At 35.1% G+C, this 20,266-nt stretch overlaps 1 protein-coding gene across 3 annotated transcripts in view; it reads left to right on the forward strand.

Moving 5' to 3' along the window:
• The first annotated feature begins 1,907 nt into the window (after positions 1-1,907).
• Art4 (arginine methyltransferase 4) overlaps positions 1,908-20,266 on the forward strand; it is an 82,362-nt gene continuing 64,003 nt past the window's right edge. For all 3 annotated transcript variants that reach the window (XM_089102594.1, XM_089102595.1, XM_089102596.1), the window contains exon 1: positions 1,908-2,095. In XM_089102594.1, the coding sequence (XP_088958720.1) occupies positions 1,969-2,095 (127 nt within the window). In that variant the 5' untranslated portion in view covers positions 1,908-1,968. The remainder of the gene's footprint in view (positions 2,096-20,266) is intronic.

The following is a 20,266-nucleotide window of genomic DNA, read 5'->3' on the forward strand; positions in this document are numbered from 1 at the left end:
CTTAAAAAGGGCACTAGAACTTTTAATTTCCGATCCAATGATTCCTCCCATGGTATTCTAGGACCACTGGGGCGATACGATCACCTCTGGGAAAAAAAAAACAAATAAACACGCATCCATGGTATTTCTTCTGGCAAAAAATGCAAAATTCCACATTTTTGTAGATAGGAGCTTGAAACCTCTACAGTAGGGTCTCTGATAAGCTGAATATATTGGTGTGATTTTCATCAAGGTTCTGTAGCTTTTAGGGGGTCTTTCCCCCTTTTTTCAAAAATCAGCCGAATTTTCTCAGGCGCGTAACTTTCGATGGGTAGGACTAAACTTGATGAAAGTTATATATTTGAATTCAGCATTGAAATTTGATTCTTTTGATGTATCTATTGGTATCAAAAACCCGTTTTCTAGAGTTTCGGTTCCCATTGAGCCGGGTCGCTCCTTACTTAAAGTTCGTTACACGAACTGTTTGATTATTTTGGAATAAGTGAAGGTGAAGAGCTGATGTTGGGTACCGAGAAGATTGATCAAGTAGACAGCTTCCCTTAGCTCAACATTATTATTAGTGAAGACGTTCGGTGCAGTGAAGATGTTAATAGTAGAATAGTCAAGGTCCAGGGTATTTTTTTCACAGTTGAAAAAAGTTTGGATGAATAGGAAGATAAGTCTGCGAACCGAGATTAGGATTTTGGAAGCTACAGTGATGACAGTGATCATGTATGGTTTTGAATCATGGGCGCTTCGAAAATCAAAAGAGGAGTTGCTAGATGTTTTTCTGAAAAATTGGCTACGGATTATTTTGGATACCCAACTGACTTACCAAATCTATCCCACTTTTTAGGGCTATAATTAGAGATAGAATAAAATTGTTAGGACAAGTTCTATGGATTAAAGATGACAGTTGACCAAAAATATTCTTTGTCGGCCAACCACCAAAGGCCAAACGAAATGCAGGTCATCCCCGAATGGGGCGGGAAGATTTCGTAAGGAAAGATTTAAGGAAATAGAAATTTCTTGGGAGGGTGTAAAGAGTGAGGCTTGAATAGACTGGGATAGAGGAGAAGTGTTTGTAGCTGTGTTGGACTAAAACGGCTTGATTTTGCAGTTAGCTAGGCTATAAGTAGTAGCAGTAGTTGAAATAAATTAAAGCTCTTTTGTCTACATACCCTGAGATTTTCAAAACGGTTGGAGAAAAAGTGAGAAAATGATTTTAAAAAAGGCCAATTATGGAGCATCACAAATGAAACAATACAAGTTTTTCATCAAAATTTGTTGTTGTCTTGTTTTGAACAAGCACGAGATTTTGTTGCTACTTTCAATATGAAATTTATTAAAGAAATCATATGTGGTTTGTTCTGGAGTTACAAGCCTGTAACAACGTTCTAAAAGAGGTGCTGAAAACGTTTAAGGCTTTTGTAGTAGCTTTATTGAAAATCTTAAATAAACTTCATGTTGAAAAAGTGGTAAATAATTTTGTCAAAACCTTGTAGGTTAAAACCATGTTTACTATAAAGTGCAAATTCGGCTAATTTCGGCTTATGATTACCATTTTTCTGGAAAAAATCCTATTTTAACTGCGAATTATATCCGTTTTGCCCAGGTAATTGTTAACCAATCTTACTTCATTGTTGCGCCTGGTCAGTCAATATTTATGACTGTTTTCATATTCATTTAAGACTTAGTCTGTTTCTGCAGCGATTGCATCTGTGGCATGGACTCGGCTCTTTGTTGCACATAATCAGGACTCAAATTATTCGGCGCTCATATTCAGGACTCAGATTTGCACTATGACCTGATATTCTGCAATTTTTATCTTGCGCTGCTGTATTCCTAGTAAATTTTGTTTCTATCAACGATTTGGCCTAGCGAAAACTCCTTTTGTAGTAATGTTAACTCAACATAACCAAAATGCATTCGAGAAGAACAGAAGAATCCCTCACTTTTGAGAGCAAACCTACATAAACAAAACAAATAATGGAAATAGTGGGGGTTAAAGTATCAATATTGAATGATGATGGATCTTCATACACTAAATATAATCATGAAGTAAAACTAATACTTGGATATGATCCACATGGCTTAAGCATCACAGTGAAATCAAGTAAGTTTCTTAGGTTTTGAGACTGGCCATGTGACTTATTAGGCTAGTATACCTTTCTCAGCCTTATAAATGCTGTTATTACTTGATGATTAAAGGACAGCCACCACATGGCTAATATGGGAGTAAAGTTTTGTGATGCAAATGGATGTTAGGCCTATATTTAGATTGAGGATGCAATTCTGGTAAATTTCTACCAAATCATATTATTGAGTTAGGACTAAAGTGAATACACCATTCAATGCCTTTTTGTGCTGATAACAAATATAATAATCATTTCTATCGGAAATGAATTTCAGCCCCCCCCCCTATATATGCCAATTCAGGGTTCGGTTAGGTTGTAGAAATATATAGGCTACCCTGAATTGGCATATATAGGGGGGGGGCTGAAAGTCACATCCAATAGAAATGATTACTATATTCATAATCAGCATAAAAAAGGCATCAAGTAGTATATTCACTTTATGCATAAGTCAATAATTTGATTTGGTAGAAATTTACCACAATTCTAGGCCTAAGTATATATTTGTGCATTAGGGGGGTGGGGTTATAGGTAGGGTTATTTACCAAATCATATTATTGAGTTTCAAATAAAGTGAATACACCATTTGATGCCTTTTTTTATGCTGATTATAAATATAATAAGCTTTTCTATCGGAAATTAATTTCAGCCCCCCCGCCTATATAGGCTACACCTAACCTAACCCTGAATTGGCCTATAAAGGGGGGGGGGACGGAAATTCATTTCCGATAGAAATGCTTATTATATTTGTAATCAGCATAAAAAATGGCATCAAATGGTGTATTCACTTTAGTCCTAACTCAATAATATGATTTGGTATATATTGACTGGGTTATATATTCTGTGAATATATAGGTTCTATGAAATCCATGAATTTCTTAGAAAAACTGGGAAAACAAGGAAAGAAGTGAAGATAAAGGCTCTTTTTACAGCAATACATCAAGAAAAGAAGCTCATTTAATGTATTAACTTTTCAACGCAAAGAATAATTATCAAAGATAAAAAAAATTGTCTCTCTAAGGGGACTTTTGTCCCCTGAGCACTCACGACGATTCACACTCAGCAGACTCACGACGATTTACACTAATGTCGCTCCTAAATTTGGCTAACTTTATGAGTTGCTACTATTGAACGTACACCATTATAATCCGCTACACTAGAGGATTTAAATTCTGTGATGAAGTTCAGAAAATCTAAAAATGAACAGATGAAAGTTTTATAGACTCATCTTTGGACAAAACTCAAAATTTTAGCCACTTTTTCTATGATTTTGTTAAAACAAAATTTGCATATTAATTTTACTTTTATTTGGTTAAATGGCTTGCTTGGAACTTGTTTAATTTTATTTACAAACATATTTATTAGTAATAAATATATGTAACTTATGAATTAACTTACGTAATGAACTTCTATATTCATAATTTTTTAACACATATATTAGGGGGTTCACCCCCTAGTCAATACCCTGCTCTTTAAGCTAAAGTTTGAATTTTTTTCCAATCTTTAAAAATGACCCCTTAATCACAATCAGTTGAAAAACTTGTTTGTTTTTTTTATTTAATTTCATAGCAATGTCCCTTCCCCCATAAAAACTTCCTTCATGGAAAGATCCTCCCATATAACCCCTGACCCACCCCCTCCCCCCACTTACCAGAAAAAATCCCCCCTAAAAATGTCTGTATACTTCCCAATAACCAATACTATATGTTAACATTGAGTAAAGTTCCTAACTTTCAGCCCTCCCCCTGGGGATGTTGGTGGATTAAGTCATCCTAAAAGACATTTTTATCATTTTTTCAACCATGTTGAACAAAATGGGTATCTCAAAATTTTGACCAGTGACTTTGGGGAAAAAATGAACGTGGGAGAGGGCCTTTTTGCCCTCCATTTCTTTTTGGTCACTTAAAAAGGGCACTAGAACTTTTAATTTTTGTTCCAATGAGCCCTCCCATGATATTCTAGGACCACTTGGTTGATATGATCCCCCCTGGGGAAAAGAAAAAAAAAACAACAAAAAAACAAATAAACACGCATCTATGATCTTTCTTCTGGCAAAAAATGGAAAATTCCACATTTTTGTAGATAGGAGCTTGAAACCTCTACATTATGGTTCTCTGATATGCTGAATATGATGGTGTGATTTTCATAAGGTTCTATAACTTTTAGAGGGTCTTTCCCCCTTTTTTCAAAAATCAGCCAAATTTTCTCAGGCATGTAACTTTTGATGGGTAAGATTAAACTTGACAAAACTTATATCTTTGAAATCAGAATTAAAATCTGATTCTTTTGATGTATCTATTGGTATCAAAATTCCGTTTTTTAGAATTTCAGTTACCATTGAGCCGGGTTGCTCCTTACTTACAGTTTGTTACCACGAACTGTTTGAAAAGATCCAAAATGTTGGTGAGTCATATAAAGTAATAACTGCATGTTCAGTGATTGAAAAGCTATTTGAGAAGTTCATCTATAATGAAATTGGCACAAAGTGTGATCACGGCAATAACCAATTTACATTTGAAACAGTAATCTCTACATTTGAAACAATCCAAGTTGGTCCAGCTACATTCTGATCTTCCACCTCACTTAGGTATTTAGGCCTTCCATTTGGAAAGGCAATTAGATCTGCAAGACAGCTTACAATTGATTATTTGAAAGACAAACTAAGAAAATTTTATAAGCTTTTTGCCTGTCTTTAGCCTATGTCTTAGTTGAATGACTTTGCAGTCATTTATCTATAGCGGTCTCTTGCAAATAGCCTATTTGACAGGTTTTTCGTGACCGGTTTCCTTGTACAGTAGCAAATTTGCTCCCTTGGGCAAGGCAGTACCCAGGGGGGGGTTAGGGGTTTGAGCCCCCTAAACCCCCAGAAAAAAAACCCAGAAATCCCATCCTTTATGGAAGTTTCCCAAAAAATAACCAGCCCCCTAGTACCCATTTGCTCCCAGTTTGAACCCCCCCCCCTGCACCCATCATTTCCCCAAACGCTTCGAGTCAAAATCACAAGAGAGTTATTTTGTTTGACGTAGTTTAAAAGTTCAGAAAATATGTCATTGAGGATGAGAGCCCCCTCATGGTCCGGAGGGCAAGGGTTGTAAGGTATCCCCGAAGGGCATTAAAGGTTTTTATGGAAACGGAGTATATACTTTAGAGGGGACTCAATGGATTGGAAATCAAAAGTTGAAGTGTCATTTTTAAGAGTCAAATTTATTGGAGGGTAGCTATACAACAACCCCACCCCCTGCCCCCACATTATATTTTCACCCAATCCAATAGAAATTCTAAGATAGCCATTTGTAAAGAAAAATAGCCCAAAGATCTCATAACACGGCCTTTGGGATTGACTCAATCCCCCAAAGTATGGGGATAAGAGTTTTAGGTTATGCCCCTGGGGGATGTTTTCATTGGATGCCCTTGGGGAATTTTTGCTTGTTTCCAGTTTGACTTTTCAATTTATAATAATTTCTGTTCATTTTGAGTTTTGTTTAATTTTTGATAGTGATTTGTGGTAGTTTTATGCTTGGAAGATTATTTGACTTTATTTGTGCCCATTTTTGAATTAAAAGAGATCTTTACTTTTCTTTGAAAACTTATTCTGTGTAAAGTTTTTTTAAATTAATACAAATATATGACACCGTCATTCAGCCCGGGATGGGCAACCACCCCCTTGCCCCCCCCCCCGCCCCTTTTGGGTGACCATGTAACAAGATAATATATAACAAGTGCCAAAAATAATTTATTGTTATTGTTATGTTATATTACAAAACAGAGATCAGGACTGCTGGATGGGCCCTAAGGGTCTAGTGCCGTCATACTTACATATACTTACTTATTTTCATTTTGGACTTGTTCTCATTATTGCTTCCACTTGTCCTCTAAAGGTGCAAACTTGGCTGTTCAATTTCATATCCGACATTTTCTGATACTCAATTTTGCATGCCTGTTAACCAGAAAATCGTTTTCTCTTTCCTTTTATATTTAACACGTTCTGTTTCTTCTTGTCGCTTGAAATTCTCGCTGTTGCTTACCTTCTACCACATTATTTATGCATTCTGTAATTTTGATTCCTTTTAAACCAACAAGTTGAAGTAAAGCCATCTTGATAGTATTAGGACTATAGACTAGCTTTAGAATTTGTATTGTAGCTTTGAAATTCACTGTTGTATAGAGAGAAATAATCAGATTTCCAGAGTTCATATTATGTCTTATTTGATCTTCATTTCAAGTAATACTAAAGCATATTTCTTAAAATTTAAGACTGTATATTACACAGTATTAGTATTATAGCTGGCAAGACCAAAATGCTGCTTGATAAATCAATTCAATATTTCTGTATGCTGTTCAATTACTTCGCGGTTATTAAAAAAATATTTAGTTTTACGCTTATGTTCTTAAGATAATTTTAATTGTATACTGAAAGTTACTGATGTCACAACTGGTGTAAGACTATGAAACGCCTTATTGATTTGTGTTGTTAGGCTACATGCTCACTTTTGATTCTTAAATCAATAATCCTGTTTTTTATGCGTGACTTTTGTGTTTTCAGTAAAGCACTAGTTTTGCATAATCCTAAAAGCATAGGGAAACATAATTAGTTGGTTTATTTGTACTAGTTTTATTGATATATGTTAGATAACCTATGAAGTAATAATTTTGTTCGTTTTAATTTTCAACTTTGCTTTTTACTTCCTTTGGAAAAACTTTGTTTTTTAAATTAATTTTCTTAAGAATACACTTTACTTGACCTTCAAGTAGCGCATCAAGAATATGATATGCTACTTTAGACTTTGCTAGGGGGCACGCGCCCCCCTCACCACTCCCTCCCTGGATCCGCCACCATTAGCTGTTATCCGTTAGCTTATGGGTTTTGCAAAAGGGAGTGACAAATCTAGGGGGCAAGTCCCCCACCCAAATTGTATAGGACGAATGTAAAATAAAACAGGATGAATGTATAATAATTTAGAAACAAACTTGGGCTATAAATTTGCACATTAGGGGGAAGGGAATCATAGCATATATTAAATTAAACCTAACCTAGGTACCTTTTCCCCCCTTAAACCCCAAAAATCAATTGTGTAAATATTGACACTCATTGAGAAACCACGGCTTTGCAGTCATTTATCAATAGCAATCTCTTGCAAATAGCCTATTTGACAGGTTTTGTGACTGGTTTCCTTGTACAATAGCAAATTTGTTCCCTTGGCCAAGGCAGTACCCAGGGGAGGGGGTTAGGGTTTTAACCCCCCCCCCCCTTTCGTTTGAGAAGTTGCATATTGATTCCTTTTTTTTTCTTTATTTTTGCAGTTTAGTAAATTGATGTGAGACATGTCATGTATTGAAGTGACATGTTTGACCAATATTGATGGGGCATGTGCACTTAATTTCGATTGAATTCCGACAATAAAAATGAATTTAAGCTAAATTAAGACATCAGGACAAAGGATTACTGAGTATTCTTTTCTATAAGGGGCTATATATCAGTCAAGTATATACAAGATTGAAAGCAAAGAAATAATAAAAGGCGCCTTTTCTTGGTAGAAAGCTCAATATTTGTCTTGAAGAATGCCAAAGCAAAAAAAAAACAAAGCAAAACAAGTATATTTTGGGTGCAGCTGCTGACGAGGAGGGGGATTAACGAATTTTTTATTGTTTAACAAAAATAAGAGTTGTGAGAAAGTCAAACTTTAGAGTAAAGAACGATGCATTGAGGAGGGGACAGCCCCTTTCATATACAGAATAATTTCTGTTTAAGTTTTAATGTTGTTCCTTACTTTCAGTTAAAAAAACTTGTTTTTTTTATTTAATTTTTACATTTGTTTTCGTTTTAAGCTTGATTTTGATATTCAATCTAATCAATACTCATTTTAAGTTCTATTTAGTCATTTATAATATTGCTTGTCGTATGTTATTTCCTATGATTGTTAATTTAATTTCTATTCGTTTTGGGTTTCATCTATTATTTAATAGTAATTTCTGGTCGTTTTGAGTTTGAATTTTAACAGGTTTTTGTATTTCCTGATCTTAAGTTTAAAATGGCGTTTACTTTTCTTTGAAAAACTTATTTTTTGGAAAGTTTTTTTAAATTAATTTTTGTTTGTTTTTGATTGCAAAAAGTTTCAACTTTTTATGGCATGGAGGGGGGGGGGGGGTACTTACTATGGAAAGTGAGCTACAACAAAGAATAAATTATTTGGGCTATATGTGGTTCTATTGGGAGGGGGGGAGAGAGTAGGCTAAATTGTCAGTGTAATGACTATTATACATTGAAAAAGAGCATTCAATAAGGAATCTGATGGTATGATGGTAAATTTTTACCAAATCATATTATTGACTTATGAATAAAGTAAACATACCACTTGATGCCTTTTTTATGCTCTTTCCAAATATAATAATCATTTTTGTTGGAAATGAATTTTACCCCACCACTCAATGCCTTTTTTTATGCTCTTTACAAATATAATAATCATTTTTGTTGGAAATGAATTTTATTATTAATTTTTTATTTTTCCATATCAGGGCACTTCGTATCAAAGGAGTTGTCCTAAAAACTTCGAAAAGTGCTCATTCGATTGGAAATTGGAGTGGCTTTTGCCCTTTTAATAGTTGAAAGTGACTAGAAGGCAACTAACACTCCTTTCACGCCCACCAATTCCCCAAACACATCCAATCAAAATTACGAGATAGCTATTTTGTTCAGTATAGTTGATTTCCAGATAGAAAATATGTTTTCTTGGAGGACACTCCCCCACAACTCTCAGGGCCAGGGTTTTAAGTTGTGCCCTGGGGTCATATAAGAATGATGTTGGTTCAGGTTCTTTTATTTATAAACTAAATACAACTACAATATGGGTATGCCCGGCTGAGAGTCTAGCTCGTATTGCCAGGCAACCAATAACAAATAAAAACAACAAAAACATAATATATAACTGCATTTGTACATAATCACACATTTGTAAATAGATAAAAAAGAAAGAAAAATGTAAGACTTACCAAGCATCACCCCAAGCCAGCAGCCCAATGGAGAACAAACTAATACAAAACACCAAAAATAGTGATGTGAAGCCGTGGGGAAACCCTACCAATAGAATGTGCCAGCGGGAAGACCATAACTGAATTTAAAAAAAAAAAAAAAAAATGAAATTAAATAAAATGATCAAAGGGTTAGTAAAAGATTTTTTAAATGACCCCGCAGTGTACCAACAGAAAGACTAATATTAAGACCCGACCCATGCACATTCCAAAGTTTGGTTAAAAGATCCCCTCGTTCCATAATTGTGCTCACATTGGTTAAATAGATCCATAGCATAGAAAATTTTCGGTAGAATTTGAGCAAAATACTTAACACAAAACATCAATCCATGAAAAGATAATAATACTTCCACTGGTAATATATTAAGGAAAGAAAATATACTTTTATTTGGCGATTTTGATGGTAGGGATATTGGGGAGGGAATGACAATTTTCAGAATACGCAGTGCTTTATTTTGCTGCCTTTGAAGTGTTTTTATATGGGTTTTAAATGTATTCAGAAAAATCAGGGGACAATAACTCAGATAAAAATGGACTAGGGCAAAATATACCGATCTCATTGCATGAAAAGGTAGAATAAATTTCAAATGCCGCAATATTCCAACATTCCTTCCCAACTTTATCTGCAATTTAGCAATGTGTTCCTTCCAACTCATATTCTGATCAACTAGCACTCCTAAATATCTCATAGTAGATACATGCTCCAAATAAGTATATTCATCAATGGGTAGTCTACTAAGTTCAGGTAATGACTGGTCAGTACGAGAGAAAATCATGAACTTGGTTTTTGACATATTAACAGATAATTTATTTGCACTAAACCAAGTTTCTATCCTCTCGAAAGCTGCCAACAAATTCTTCTTAAGCAATCTTTCATCAGTACCGCTCACTGTGCAGGCTGTATCATCAGCAAATAGGACATTTAGCCTGAGATCATCCAGCGCCCTGTTGATGTCGTTAACATAAATAAGAAAGAGTAGAGGTCCAAGTATGGATCCTTGAGGAATGCCGACTTTACCAGTAATACCAAGTAGTGAAGAGGTAGCATTTCCACCATCCACAAACTGACTGCGCCCAGTTAAATATGAGTCAATCAGAGAATTTGTTGGTCCACGTATACCATAATTTTCCAGTTTACGAAGCAAAATTGTATGACAAATAGTATCAAACGCTTTTTTTATATCTATAAATATAGTAGCTGGAATTTCTTTTTTATCCAAAGTGCCATGTATAAACTGTGTGAGTGTCAGAATCGCATGTTCAGAGCTATGACCCTTCCTAAACCCAAACTGAAGGTCATTAAAACATCCCCTCTTATCAAAAAACTTCACTATACGGTTGTAAAGACATCGTTCAATTACTTTTGCAAATGAAGATAGGATCGAGATTGGCCTGTAGTTTGTTGGATCTTTCACGTCATCACCCTTATGCAGGGCTAAAACACATGCAGACTTTAAGCAAGCTGGGAAACGTCCACTTGAAAAACATAAGTTGATAACATGAACTAAAAATTCTGTAACATCAGGCATTATCTGTTTTAATAGGCTTGTTGACGAGCCATCCGTACCTTCCGACCACCCATTCTTCAGTTGGTATATAACTTGCAGTAATTCATCTGCTGAGACCAGCGTTAGGAAAAGAGAGCAATCCGATGGAGGCGGCATGTAAGCAGAATATGCTGAATCGGGTAAACTTCGAGTTGGTGCCTCAAGTGATGTTACGTGACCAATATTTGCGAAGTGCTCATTTAGGACACCAACAACATTTCGCTTTCCTTTAACAATTTTCTTGTCTTTTGGTGATAATATCTCTTCCGGAAGGTTTTTCATTTTCTTTTTCCCAAGGCATTCATTAATAATCAACCAAGTCTTTTTTGGGGACCCTTCAGCATTTTGAAATTCATGAAGATATTATGACTGCTTTGCTTGTCGCAGTAACTTTGTCAGACAATTTCTGTACTGCCGAAATTTGGCCTGATTTTCATGTGTAGGATCTGCCATGAATTTCCTGAAGAGGTTATTTTTGGTATGTATAGAGGACAGAACAGCAGCTGTAATCCATGGTTTCTTTGGTTTAATATAACGCCTAGCTTGCCTGCTTGATAAAGGACATGCCTTATTAAGTACTATTTCAAACTGATTGATGAAGTATTCTGTAGCTTTGTCCACGTCGTCACATTCTAAGCAGGAGACCGGTCGACTTGGGACAGTAAACTTTTCAGTTTATCAATCGAAGCAGCGTCCAGTCTTCTTGACCTCAATGAAGAGGGTTTAGGGGAGGGACCCGTTTCAAGGTTGCAGAGGATCGTAAAATGGTCAGAAGTATCATCAACTATAACGTTACAGCCCAGTGTCTCTAAATTTGTGAAAATATTGTCAATTAACGACGCTGACGACTCCATGATTCTCGTCGGGATCCGGCATGTTGGAAGCAAACCCGCGGACCTACAAATCGTTACAAAGTCAACGGCAACATTATTCAAAAGCATTGAATTCACATCCCTATGTACATTACTAATATCAATATTAAAGTCACCCAACATCATTAACTTACATTTTCTTTGGGTCGTCAGCGAGCTAAGTTCATCGAACTTCTCTATAAATTGTTTAGCAGCCGAACTCGGCGGCCTATATAGGACGCAACATAATACTTTCGAAGGACTTAAATCTAGCTCAATAGCAAAAAATTCAAATGACATTTCTTCATAAAGGTAATCATAATCATTCACTTCTCTTACAGGTATACTATCATTTACAAAAAAAGCCAACCCTCCTCTCTGTCTACCTATTCTATGTTTAAATAACGACTTATACCCATTTATATGAGCTAGCTCAGAAGATTGCTCATTTAAAAATGTTTCACATGCACCAAAAACATCAATCTTATGGTCGGGAAGCAATAGTGAAATATTTTCTAAACTACTCATAATTCCACAACAATTTAGAAATGAAATGAATTTAGAAATGAATTTAGAATTTAGAAATCTTAGACTGTTCTCAGACACTTCTTTGTTGGTTTACTCATAATCATTCCTAGAGAAAGGTATTTGTTCATGGGTAAATTATTAATAAAATAATCATAAGTATTTTCATCCTCTCTATCAATGCATGAAAGAATCTGTGATAAATTCAAGGGTCTCTCCTCCAACTCACTCAACCTATCGCGAGTTCCACCACAGCCACCACTATTCAAATTAGAAGAAAAAATAACTCACCCATATTCTCCACTTGGCGGTGGGCTGGGGCGACACAGTGGAAAAAAGTCAACGGCAGTACGTTCCTGTAGAATTTCTGCAACAAAAGATATACGGCAAGAAAACTGAACCAATTTTAATGGATTTAGGCCTAGGAGCTCAGAGATAGATGAGCAGGGATTTGGAAATAAGTGAAAAATACGGAAAAAAAGAAAGCACATAGGAACGAAAAGAGCAAAAAGAAAGGAAACAAAAATAAAGAAGAACATAGACAACGAGATTAATACACTTTTTTTTAAGTGGGACACTTATCGATCTTCAGATTCCTAAGCAGCATAGACTATATACTGAATAATAAAAAACAAAAACATAATCAATCTGACAAATCATTATATAGATATATATACAACCAATATTAGCATTCGTCATGTGTTACCCATGGGCCAGTAATATCGTTTCTAGTTTGCAGTTTCTAGTTAGTCTGGCCCCGGATTGTTTCACTCGCATGAACTTGGATATTTGCTGAGCTTTAAGATCACGTGCCTTGGCCAAAAGCTCATTACGTAGGGCATTTAGTGAAGGAGGCAAATCAGTACATATTCTCATACCGCTTCCTTTAAGTTTGCCTACATTGCCCAATAACATTTGCAAGTCCAAATTGTTTGCACAAGAAATAAGAACAGGTGATACTCCAGCTTGTTTGTTGTTTCTAACTGTAATGGGGCTAACACTCTTTATGCGGTACACTTTTTTAAGAGGAATGTCTTTTCAATCTCTAATTTCTCTTTGAATAAAGTCTCAATATTTTCGGTAAGAGATTGGCCTGATTTCTCTTGGCACAATGTATTATTTGTTGTTTTTTGTTTAGACCAGGGCACTTTGTATCAAAGAAGTTGTAGAAACTTCAAAAAAGGGCTCATTCAATTCGAAATTGGAGTGGCTTGTGCCCTTTTTAATAGTCAAAAGTGATTGGAAGGCAACTAACACCCCTTCCACAGCCACCATTTCCCATAACACATCTAATCAAAATTTTGAGATAGCCATTTTGTTCAGCATAGTTGATTTCCAGATATAAATTACGTTTTTGAGGAGGACACTCCCCCACAGCCCTCAGCAAGGGTTGTAAGTTATGCCCTGGTTGCATATAAGACTTTTATAGAAAGCATTGTTGTAAAAAATTAAAAAAAGGCTCATTCGATTGAAAATTGACAGTGATAGTAGCCCTTTTTAATAGTCAAAAGTGATTGGAGGGCAACTAACCCCCCTCTCACGCCCATATTTTTCCCAAACACATCCAATCACAATTTTAAGATAGCCATTTTATTCAACGTAGTTGAAAGTTCTGGAAATTAGGCCTTTGAGGATGACAACCCCCCAACAGCCCTCATGGCAAGTGTTGTAAGTAATGTCCTGGGGGCATATAAGGTTTTTATATAACGCGTTGTCATAGAAACTTCAAAAAGGACTCATTTGATTGGAAATTGAAATGGCTAGTGCCCTTTTTAATAGTCAAAAGTGATTGGAAGGCAACTAAAACCCCTTCCATGTCATTTCCCCAAACATATCCAATCAAAATTTTGAGAAAGCAATTTTGTTCCATGCAGTTTAAAGTTCAGGAAATTATACTTTTGAGCAGGACACTCTGCCCACAGTCTTCAAGGCAAGAGTTATAAGTTATTTCCTGGGGGCATAGAAGGTTTTTATTGAAATCTTTGTCATAGAAACTTGAAAAAGGGTTCATTCAATTGGAAATTCAAAGGCTAGTGCCCTTTTAATAGTCAAAAGTGATTTGAGGGCACCTCTCACGCCCATCTTTTCCCTGAACACATACAATCAATATTTTTAGATTGCCATTTTTTTCTACATAGTTGAAAGTTTTGAAATTAGGTCTTTGAGGATGACAACCCCCTCCCCCCACAGCCATCAGGGTAAGGGTTGTAAGTTATGCCCTGGGGGCATATAAGGTTTGTATAGAAAGCAATGTTGTAGAAACTTCAAAATGGGCTCATTGAATTGGAAATTGAAAGGGCTTGTGCCCTTTTTAATAGTTGAAAGTGATTGAAGGGCAACTAACTCTGCTATCACGCTCACCATTTTCCCAAATACATCCAATCAAAATTTTGAGATATCCATTTTGTTCAACATAGTTGAAAGTTCTGGAAATTAGGGCTTTTAGGATGATAACCCCCTCAGAGCCCTCATTGCAAGGGTTGTAAGTTATGTCCTGGGGGCATATAAGGTTTATAGAGACTATTGTAGAAATTTCAAAAAGGGCTCATATGATTGGAAGTTGAAATTGCCCTTTTTAATAGTCAAAAGTGAGTGGAGAGTAATTAACCCCCCTCTCACACCCTCCATTTCCCCAGAAACATTCAATCAAAGTTTAGAGATAGCTATTTTGTTCAACGTTGTTGAAAGTTCTGGAAATTATGGATTTAAGGATGGCAAACCCCCCCCGAGCCCCCAGGGCAAAGGTTGAAAGTTATGCCCTGGGGGCATATAGGGTTTTATAGACAGAGTTGCTATAAAAACTTATAAAGGGGCTCATTCAATTGGAAACTGAGAGGGCTAGTGCCCTTTTTAATAGTTGAAAGTGATTGGAGGGCAACTAACCCCCCTCTCACACCCACCATTCTCCCAAACACATCCCATCAAAATTTTCAGATAGCCATTTTGTTCAAAATTGTAGAAAGTTCTGGAAATTAGGTCTTTGAGGATGACAACCGTCCCCCCCTGCCCTCAGGGCAAGGGTTGTAAGTTATGCCCTGGGGGTTTATAAGGTTTTTATTGAAAGCGTTGTTGCAGTAACTTCAAAAGGGCTCATTTGATTGGAATTGACAGGGCCAGTGGCTTTTTTAATAGTTGAAAGTGATTGGAGAGTGACTAACACCCCTCTCTTGCCCACCATTTCCCCAAACATATCCAATCAAAATTTTGAGATAGCCATTGTGTTTAACATAGTTGAAAGCTTTGGAAATTAGGTCTTAGAGGATGACAACCACCCTAACAGCCCTTAGGGTAAGGGTTTTAATTTATGCCCTGAGGGCATATAAGGCGTTTATAGAAAGCATTGTCATAGAAACTCAAAAAGGGCTAATTTGACTGGAAATCAAAAGGCCTAGTGCCCTTTTTAATAGTTGAAAGTGATTGGAAGGCTTGACATTTTTATAATGTCAAGGTATAATGGTATAATGTATTTTTTGTTGTTGTTGTTGTTGTTTAGACCAGGGCACTTTGTATCAAAGGAGTTGTTGTAGGAACTTCGAAAAGGGCTCATTCAATTGAAAACAGGAAAGGCGGTTGCACTTTTTAATAGTCGAAATTGATTGGAAGGCAACTTATTCCCCTCCCACACCCACCCTCTCATTTGCCCATTATGTTTAAAAACTAAATGTTGCCTTAAGGTTAAATCAAAATGCAGCAGTATCCCAAAAACGCCTTAGCGTGTTATGTTCAAACTTTCGGGGCTATTTCTGCTCCTAAAATTTAACCAAATCAAAATAGCGTAAGTGTATCCAAGCTATCAAAGAAAGTGAACAGATTTTTTTGTGAGTGGTATCATAACACTTTGATTACTAAATATCAGTATATGTATATTAAACTGACAATGTACATTCATTTCTATTTTTTTAGTAAAGTGCAGATTGTGTTCTGGCCTTGGGAAGGTATAGGGGGTTTTGAGCCGAACTTATGTTAATTTCTGCTCGTTTTGAATTTGACTTGGTTATTTATTGTAATTTCTGTTCATTTTGGATTTCATTTATTTATCAATGCTAATCTGTGGTAGTTTCACGCTTGGTAGATTATTTAATTTTATTTTTGCTCATTTTTGTTTAATGGAGTTCTTTACTTTTCTTTGAAAAACTTATTTTGTGGAAAAAGTTTTTTTTAGTTAATAATTGAAGAAAGAGATACATTACTGCTTCCCATGAAAATGGAATTTTACTTGTTGGTCAAGAATTGGAACTGTAATTCTCCTGAATTATTTTTTTTTTTTTTGACATGACCATTCCAAATATATTGTTTTCATTTTGACCTGGCACCATTTTTGTGGGTTTTCTGTTTTTGGAAATTCCTGTAAATTGGCTTCACAACAAAATATTGTCGTTATGATTATTGAAATAATAGTTACCATTCCAAAATCAGGTTCAAACAGTGATTCTTCCTCAGTTGACTGTTTTTATTTTCAAAACGGATTTCAAATTTTCAGTTACTATGGGCTAGGGTTTGTTCTTTACTAGGTGGCCTCCTAGGGGGCAACCATGATCATCAATTATTAAGGAACATGTTGGTTCCACATCCCAACCAATTGGGTGACCAAGGTACTTTAAACTTGTACCTTGGTCACCCTTGATAGTCTTCAAGTATTGCCAAAGTTCAAATTTATAATGGGAACATTGCTCTTATAATTAAAAACATCAACCTTGTTCTTACTATCATTAAATGATAGTAGATCAATATATGCATAAACCTTAACAAGGGCTGAAAATTTTTTCTATTGCAGCAAAAGAGCAACTTATATTTAAAGTATTGTTTGCATAATTCAAAATTGATACATAAGTACCTAAATTACATTAATCTTGGCTATATTATTCTTTGGGCCATAATTACACTTCTATTTTTAACAGTTGTTGAATAGATAGCTCTGTTAATATTCCTTTCTGGTAGGAAACACGACCCTAAAATTTTTTTCTACATGACATGAATTTTTTTTTTTTTATCTTCAGTTTCCCATACAAATTACAGAGAGGTGGCATAATAGCCTTATCAAGGCCATGATTAGCTAAGCAAAACTGACTGAACACTAGAGTTAAGGGCCCTTTCAACATCTAAAGCTGCAGCTGACATCACATCACAAATACTGCCAGACTCAAGCAAAATACTACACACTAGGTGGTGCTACTTAAATTAAATGTATTACATGCATAGTTCAAAATTGACACATCAGCCCCTAAATATATTAAACTTGAATGTATTACTCTTTGGGCTGTAATAACCTTATTTCTTATAAAGGAGGTGAAGAGATAGTTCCTAGTGAATGACCTGTCTTGCAGGAATAAGAGCCATATAAATTTTCGTTTGATGTGGCATTGAGACTTTAACTTTGAATCTCTTGTACAAATTACAGAAAGGTATGATAACAGACTTATAAAGGCCTTTATATAAGTGCTATGTAACAGCTGGTTATTTATGCCAGAATCAGATGTCCATCTAATATATAAAGCTGTAGCAATCAATAATCATCAGACAAGCAAAATACTACACAATACATGGTGCATATGTTCTCTGCTACTGCTCTTGGTAATCGTTTCAGGCTGGATAGTTTCAGTCAGCATCATGTATAGTTAGAATTTATTTCTTCATCAACTGCTCATGCTATAGGGTGATTCAGGACACACAAGGGAAGCCAAGAAGCATCTCTATAACCTGTATTTTTTATCAGAAATTTATTTTTTAATTTGATATTTGTTTGGTAGTTCTAATGTTAACATCCTTTTTATAAAATAACCCTCTGCAAGTGATATTGGCATAGCCCCTTAATACAATTAATTTAAAAAATAAAGTTTTTCTGAGGGAAGTAAAAAGCAAAGTTGAAACTTAAAACAGACAAAAGTTATACTTGACAGCCTATCTAATATATATAAATAAAACTAGTACAAATAAACCAACTAATTATGTTTCCCTATGCTTTTAGGATTATTGAAAACTAGCACTTTACTGAAAACATAAAAGTCAAGCATAAAAATCAGGAATATTGATTTGGAAGTCAAAAGTGAGTATTTAGCCTGACAACAATAAACAAATCTATAAAGCTTTTCAAAGTCTTACATCAGTTCCGACATCAGTAACTTTCAGTATATAATTAAAATCATCTTAAAAAACATAAGTGTAAATTACATATTTTTTAATTACCATGAAGTAATTGAACAGCATCCAGAAATAATGGATTGATTTTTTAGGTAGCATATTTGTCTTGTCAGCTATAATACCAATAGTGAGTAATATATAATCTTAAATTGTAAGAAATATGCTTTAGTATTACTTGAAATGAAGATCAAATATGACATAATATAAACTCTGGAAATTGGATTATTTCTCTCTGTACAGTAGTGAATTTCAAGTTATGATATAAATTCTAAGGCTAGTCTATAGTCCTAGTACTATCAAGATGGCTTTACTTCGAAGTTGTCTACAAACTAATCTGAGGGGTTCTTATAAACCTCCAGTTAAGGGCTTTGGAGAATAATTATTGCAATGGTACTGTTTATACTGCCAAACTCTTCCACTTAAGAAGGTGCACCAAAAGCATGGGCGCCCATAAGGGGGGCAAGGGGGGGGGGCAAGCCCCCACCCCCGCTGGATGAATGACGGTGTCATATATTTGTATTAATTTAAAAAAACTTTCCACAAAATAAGTTTTCAAATAAAAGTAAAGAGCTCTATTAAGCCAAAAATGGGCAGAAATAACGTAAAATAATCTTCCAAGCATAAAACTACCACAAATAACTATCAACAAATAAATGAAACCCAAAACGAACAGAAATTACAATAAATAGCTGAGTCAAAGTCGAAACGAGCAAAAATTAACATGAGTAGGGCTGATAGCCCCCATGCCTTCTCAAGACCAGAACATAATTAGGCTTTACTGAAAAAAAAATAAAAAAATGACCGTGGATTGTCAGTTTAATTTACCTATACTGATATTTATTCCTTAAAATAAAAAATGGGTAAAAAAGTGAGTAAAAAAATTTTTTTCACCTATTTAACTAAAAAAAAGTGAAAACATTTAAACATGTTTTGTTTTCAGTAAAGCGCAAATTATGTTCTGGTCTTGAGAAGGCATCGGGGTTATCAGCCCTACAAATGTTAATTTTTGCTTGTTTCGAGTTTGACTCCGCTATTTATTCTAATTTCTGTTCATTTTGAGTTTCATTTATTTATTGATAGTGATTTGTGGTAGTTTTACGCTTGGGTGATTACTTGACTTCATTTCTGTCCATTTTTGGATTAATGGAGCTCTTTACTATTCTTTGAAAAGCTTGTTTTGTGGAAAAAGTTTTTTTAGATGAATTTCTGTTCGTTTGTTATTGACAAAGTCTCTTCATAAAAAAAAATAATATTTCATATCTTTTCGGTTTTTTTCTATAAGAATCTATAGTGTTGCATAATTGTGGGGGTTTGACATGCCCAATTAATATTCCTAAAGACATATCTGCTAGACCGGTCTACTATGTTGAACAAAATAGTTGTCTCAAAATTTTGTCTATATGTGTTTGGGAAATAAATCGGCTTGAGAGATGTGCTGATTACCCTCCAATCTCTTTTTACTCTTAGAAAGGACCCTAGAACTTTTAATTTTGAATCGAATTAGTTCTTTGAATGCTTCAATGATATTTCTAGCTATAATAGAGTGGTGCTGCCTAGGATATTGCTATAATATGCCTTTTGAAAACCTGCATGTATACAGTTTTTTTGTTTAATTGGAACGCCCCCTAAACGCTTCCTAGAAGTTTCACCTTAATACTCTAAGCCTCGTTAGTTATAGTAACTAGTTATAGTACTAAAAGTATATACATAGTGCCTTCTGGCTAGTTCAAAATCCCCTCCAACTTACTCTTAAAGATCTAACTTAATAATATAAATTGTTCTTGAGATATTGCTTTGTCACCTTTTTGAAAGTTTACATGCTCATAGTTTGCTTTGATTTAGTTCAACGTCCGCCTAAATATTTCTTATATTTGATTACTGAAGACATTGTTATATTCTCTTTGGACTTTTGACTACAAAATGGCTGTCTCACAATTTTGATTGATTGTGTTTGGGGAAAAGAGGATATCAGGGAGAGGGGGGCTATTTTGTCTCCATCATGCTTGACTCTTAAAATGGAACTAGAAGTATGTATTTCCGATCAAATGAGCCTTCTCTAAAGTTC

This window comes from Artemia sp. Qi Xiang Cuo, chromosome 16 (genome assembly GCF_049724085.1).
Source record: "Artemia sp. Qi Xiang Cuo chromosome 16, ASM4972408v1, whole genome shotgun sequence".
NCBI lineage: Eukaryota > Metazoa > Arthropoda > Branchiopoda > Anostraca > Artemiidae > Artemia > Artemia sp. Qi Xiang Cuo.